Here is a 5,799-nt window from a genome sequence, read left to right as displayed (position 1 = left end):
CCGGCTCGCCCTCTCCCAGGAGCTGGAGGAGATCGGCCCTGTCGTACTGGCGTGCTTTGGGCCACGCATCTGGGGCGAGCCCTTCACCAAAGGGTTGACGCTCCCTCGCGACACCCCCAAGTACAACGACACTATGAAGCCGGAGGACTGGCTCAACGACTACACCACCGCCATAGGCATCGCCGGTGGCAACCACCGCCTCGTCATGCGCTACACACCTCTCATGCTCCAGGGGTCGGCCCGCACCTGGTTAAACAGTCTGCCGGCTGGCAGCATCAACACGTGGGTCGACTTCAAGCTGGCTTTCATGCGCAACTTCACTGGCACCTACAAGCAACCCGGCCGACTCAGTTAGCTCGCCATGTGCGTGCAGGGGCCGGCGGAAACCGGTCGCGAGTACCTCGCACGCTGGACCGAGCTCCGGAACTGCTGCGAGGGCGTCCACAAAGTCCAAGCCATCCAGTACTTCGTCAACGGGTGCCGAGACGACACCCTCCTCAAGCACAAGCCCTTGCGCTCCGAGCCGGCCACCATGGCTGCGCCCATGGTAACGGCGGACAAGTACGCCAACGCCGACTCCGCCATGAAGATCCAGGTGGCACTGGACGAAGCCGGGAAGGCAAAGCCGGTGCCGTCTCTGAAGCCAGCCGGTGACGGAAGTCGGTAGCAGCACAACCAGCAGAACAACAAGCGCAAAGAGGACCAACCGGCTCGTCGCAGTCGCCGAGCAGGCGCCCGCGGCCGACCCGGCCGCCAAACACTGGAACACCGGCAAAACGGCATGGCAGCCCACCATGAGTTTCGAGGAGATGCTCGATGCTCCCTGCAAGCACCACAGCGGCACGAGGCTATCTACACACACGCTCCGATAGTGCGCCATCACCAAGTGCATCGCCAGGGGCGACATCCCGCCGCCTCTGGCTCCAGGAGCAGGCAGCCGCCTCCTCCTTCGCCACCCCACCAGCCGGCGGCGCGATGCACGACGACCCCTACCAGGCCCAGAACGCGACTTACGTCGTCTTCACCAACCTCGGCGATGACAAACGCAGCGAGCGCCTCCATTGGTAGGAGGTGAACACCGTTGTCCCAACCAAAACGGAGTACATGCATTGGTCGGAGCGCCCAGTCACCTAGACCCGGGAAGACCACCCAGCCGTCATGCCACACCCGGGTGGTTACGCTCTCGTCCTTGACCCCACCATGGTTGTGCCCCGGCGCACGTGCAAGTTCTCCCGGGTTCTCGTCGATGGCGGCAGCAGCATCAACATTCTCTACCGCGACACCATGACCAAACTCGGCCTCGAGGACAAGGACCTGTAGTTGACCCGGACGATCTTCCACGGCATCGTTCCCGGCCTCTCCTGCTCCCCGATCGACCGGATCTGGCTCGACGTCCTGTTCGGCGACAGCACCCACTTCCGACGCGAGCCAATCTGGTTCGAGGTGGTGGACCTGTCCAGCGCGTACCACATGCTGCTGGGTAGGCCCGCGCTCACCAAGTTCATGGCGGTCCCCCACTATGCCTACCTGAAGATGAAGCTGTCGGGTCCAAAGGTCCTCATCACCATCACCGACAACTATCGCAAGCCCCTGGACTGCGCCCGAGACGGCGCCAAACTAGCCGAGTTGCTGGACGTTGCCAAGGAGCGACGCCAACTCGACCGGATCGTCACCTTGGCCCAGGAGGCATCAGCCACTCAGATGCCGACCGAGGAGCCGGCCGACGAGGCCGCGTTCAAGCCCTCCAAGGAGACCAAGAAGGTGAAGCTGAACACGGAACACCCCAGCTGCAGCAAGTACGTTGTCGTGGGCGCCCACCTCGACAGCAAATAGGAAGGCGAGCTCGTCGACTTCCTCCGTGAGAATTGGGATATTTTTGCATGGACCCCAAGGACATGCCGGGCATCCCGAGGAAGTACGCCGAGCAGAAACTCCACGTCCGCAAGGACACCAAGCCTGTCCGTCAACCCCTACGACGCTTTTCCAAAGAGAAGAGAAGGACCATCGGTGAAGCGGTCGCCAAGCTCTTGGCAGCCAGCTTTATCATGGAAGTATTTCACCCCGAGTGGCTGGCCAACCCAGTCCTCGTCCTGAAGACGAACAAGACTTGGGGCATGTGTATCAAGTACACCAGCCTGAACAAGGCCTATGCCAAAGACCCGTTCGCCCTCCCGCGGATAGACCAAGTCATCGACTCCACCGCCGGGTGCGAGCTCCTGTCCTTCCTGGATGCTTACTCTAGCTATCATCAGATCAAGCTGGACCCAACCAACGCCCTAAAGACATCCTTCATTACGCCCTTCGGGGTGTATTGCTACATCATCGTGTCGTTCGGCTTGAAGAACGTCGGCGCAACCTTCCAGCGCTGCATGCATAAATGCTTGTTGTGGCAACTTGGCCGCAACATCCACGTCTACATGGACGACATCGTGGTGAAGACCAAGCAGCACCTCACACTCCTCGATGATCTGAAGGAAACCTTCGCCAACCTGCGCGAGTACAAGGTCGAGCTCAACCTGGAAAAATGCATTTTCGGTGTCCCGGTCGAAAAGCTACTCGGTTTCCTCGTCTCAGTGTGCGGCATTAAGGTGAACCCAGAGAACATCAAGGCCATCGAGCGCATACGCAAGCCGGCTCGGCTGCGCGATGTCCAGAAGTTCACTGGCTTCTTGGTCTCGGTCAACTGTTTTCTCAGCCGGCTGGGCAGGAGGGGCTTGCCCCTGTATCAGCTGATGAAGAAGACGATGTTGTTCGAGTGGAATGACCAGGCAGACGAAGCCTTCCGGGATCTCAAATGCATGCTCTCCAGCACACCATTCCTGGCCGCACCGGCCGAGAAGGAGCCATTGCTGCTCTATGTCACTGCAAACCTTGCGGTTGGTCAGCACGGTGATCGTGGTCGAGCGACCAGAGAAGGAGAAGGTCCAAGCCGTCCAGCATCCCGTCTACTACCTGAGCGAGGTGCTCTCCACCTCGAAGCAGAACTACCCACACTACCAGAAAAATGTGTTACGGTGTGTACTTCACCACCAAGAAGCTGAAGCAGTATTTCCAAGAGCACGTCATCACCGTGGATAGCATGGCCCCTCTCGGCGAGATCATCGGGTGCCGGGATGCCTCTGGCCGGGTCGCCAAGTGGGCGCTTGAGCTAGCCGGCCACACCATCCTCTATGAGCCCCGCACCACGATCAAGTCCCAGGCTTTGGCCGACTTCCTGGTCGACTGGACCGAGACCCAGTACCTGCCTCCGCCAGACTCGACGCACTGGCGCATGAACTTCGACGGCTTGAAGATGCGACTCGGCCTGCGGGGCGGCATCGTGCTATCCTCTCCCAAGGGAGACCGACTCAAGTACGCGCTCCAGATCCACTTCTCCACCTCCGACAACGTCGTCGAGTACGAAGCCCTTATGCACGGCCTCCGGCTTGCCAAGGAACTCGGCATCCGGCGTATTCTGTGTTACGGTGACTCGGACCTGGTGGTGCAGCAGAGCTCCAGCGAATGGGACACCCACGACTCCAACATGGCGAGCTACCGTTTCCTCGTCCAGAAGCTGTCCGGATTCTTCGCGGGCTGCGAGTTCCTCCACGTACCACGCGAAGAGAATGGAGCGGTCGACACACTCGCCAAAACCGCCTCGTCCCGGCAGTCCATTCCATCCGTCGTCTCCCTTGAGCACCTGCACAAGCCATCCGTCAAGCCGTCTCTGGACTCCGAGTCCATCCATCTCCTGGACGACTCGGCCGCGCCTCAGCCCGGCCCGGGGACTGCTCCAACCGACCCGGCCACGCCTCAACCCGGCCCGAGGACTGCTCCAACCGACCCGGCCGCGCCTCAACCCGGCCCAGGGACTACTCCAGCCAGCCTGGCTGTCAGGGTTGGGTACGACATATGCCAATGGATGGCTTATCATGGTGGGAGCGAGTAGAACATCGTCGGTGCCTGGAAGCGGGATGAGGCGTAGGCACGTACGCCGGCGTACTTTACCCAGGTTCAGGGCTCTCCTAGGTGATAACACCCCTAGTCCTGCTCCACGGGGTCTCCGCATGATCACTAAAGCAATAGTGAGTACAATGGTGCTCCTCGAGCTGTATGCTAGAGGTAGAAGAAGGCGAGGCTTGCTCTCCTCTTCCCCTACGTGTGAGTCTAATTCTAACAGGTTCCAACCCTTTGCAAGGGTGCCCTGGGGAGTTATATAGGCCTACCCCCTAGGGGTACAATGGTAACTTGGTCGGGTGTGGGACCCAGCTGTCAGTCTCTCTGGTCACCGGCTTCTTCGCAGACTGCCGGGGCCCACCGCCTGCTGGGCCATGCCGGCTGGTCTGGTACCGAGCCGACAGGCCACCCCCGCCGCTCACGGGTCTTGCCTGCTGCGGATTACTGTTGTCGTGATGCTAATGACGATCGCTTGGTCAGGGGAGCATGACTACAGTCCCGCCACCTGGCGGGAGATTACTGTAGCCACTCCGAGTCTTATCTGGTTAATGGTGCACGGGCCCCGAGGAAGGAACGGGCCGCCTGCTAGAAGCTGGCCTCCCCATGGTCCGACTGGTGAGGCTCCCGCTGTCTTCCGGGCTCTCGCTGACCGGTAGGGCCCGCCGTCTTCGGGCCGTACCGACAGGTGGTCGTGGGAGCAGGGTTTTGCCTGACAGGAGTGATATCAGGGTGGAGTGGCAACAGTGTCGCGTCGGGCGGAGATCTCCGCCTGTACGGAGCACTGTGGCAACGCCCGGCCCTGGATACGGGGGTGATGGGCTACACTGTTGCCTCACCCTGTCTTGTCTTCTTAATGGGGGTGCAGACTTTGAGGGCGGCATGGGCCGACTGCTGGGAGCCTGTAACACCCACGATGCGGCTATATCTCCCACGTGTCAGAGCATGACTTAGAGGCATAACCGCATAGTAGGCATGTCGCAAGAGGGGTAATCTTTACACATCCCATATACTGAATATGAAAGGGATAAAGAGTTGGCTTACAATCGCCACTTCACACAATACATAAATATAGCATTACATCATCTAGAATACAATCAAGGTCCGACTATGGAACCAAAATAAAGACAACCCCAAATGCTAGATCCCTGATCACCCCAACTGGGCTCCACTACTGATCGTCCGGAAAGGAAACATAGTAACGTTCTGAATCCTCGTCGAACCCCCACTTGAGTTCGGTAGCGTCATCTACACTGGTATCATCAGCACCTGCAACTGTTTGGAAGTATCTGTGAGTCACGGGAACTCAGCAATCTCACACCCTCGCGATCAAGACTATTTGAGCTTATGGGTAGGAAAAGGTAGTGAGCTGGAGCTGCAGCAAGCACTAGCATACATGGTGGCTAACATATGCAAATGAGAGCGAGAAGAGAAGCAAAGCTCGGTCGAGAAGCTATAATGATCAAGAAGTGATCCTGAAACTACTTACGTTCAAGCATAACACGAGACCGTGTTCTCTTCCCGGACTCTGGCGAAAAGTGACCATCATGGCTACACACGCGGTTGATTCATTTTAAATTAAGTTAAGTTTCAAGTTCTCTACAACCGGACATTAACAAATTCCAATCTGCCCATAACCGCGGGCACAACTTTCTAAAGTTCAAAACCCTGCAGGGGTGTTCCAACTTAGCCCATCACAATCTCTCGCGGTCAACGAAGGATATTCCTTCTCCAAGGAAGACCCGATCAGACTCGGAATCCCGGTTACAAGACATTTCGACAATGGTAAAACAAGACCAGCAAAGCCGCCCGATGTGCCGACAAATCCTGATAGGAGCTGCACATATCTCGTTCTCAGGGCACACC

The 5,799-nt window shown here is 58.4% G+C and overlaps 1 protein-coding gene across 1 annotated transcript; it reads left to right on the top strand.

The window, feature by feature from the left end:
• The first annotated feature begins 1,895 nt into the window (after window positions 1–1,895).
• On the top strand, window positions 1,896–4,808 carry LOC147990591 (uncharacterized). The gene is made up of 3 exons (XM_087538306.1): window positions 1,896–2,876; window positions 3,035–3,882; window positions 4,802–4,808. Exons 1-3 carry the CDS (start codon window positions 1,896–1,898, stop codon window positions 4,806–4,808), a joined length of 1,836 nt encoding a protein of 611 aa, XP_087394432.1.
• Window positions 4,809–5,799: the final 991 nt, after the last annotated feature.

Source organism: Triticum urartu, chromosome 1A, assembly GCF_056163025.1.
Source record: "Triticum urartu cultivar PI428250 chromosome 1A, HENAU_Tu73, whole genome shotgun sequence".
Classification (NCBI taxonomy): Eukaryota; Viridiplantae; Streptophyta; class Magnoliopsida; order Poales; family Poaceae; genus Triticum; species Triticum urartu.
Note: the sequence above shows the minus strand (reverse complement) of the source record. Positions and strands in the feature narration are given on the sequence as shown.

Bases quoted from the DNA above. Each gene is read 5' to 3' on its own strand.
- LOC147990591 (XM_087538306.1), top strand. From the start codon at position 1,896: ATGCCGGGCATCCCGAGGAAGTACGCCGAGCAGAAACTCCACGTCCGC. The intron at 2,877-3,034 runs GTTGGTCAGCAC...TTCACCACCAAG, and splicing joins ATGTCACTGCAAACCTTGCG to AAGCTGAAGCAGTATTTCCA.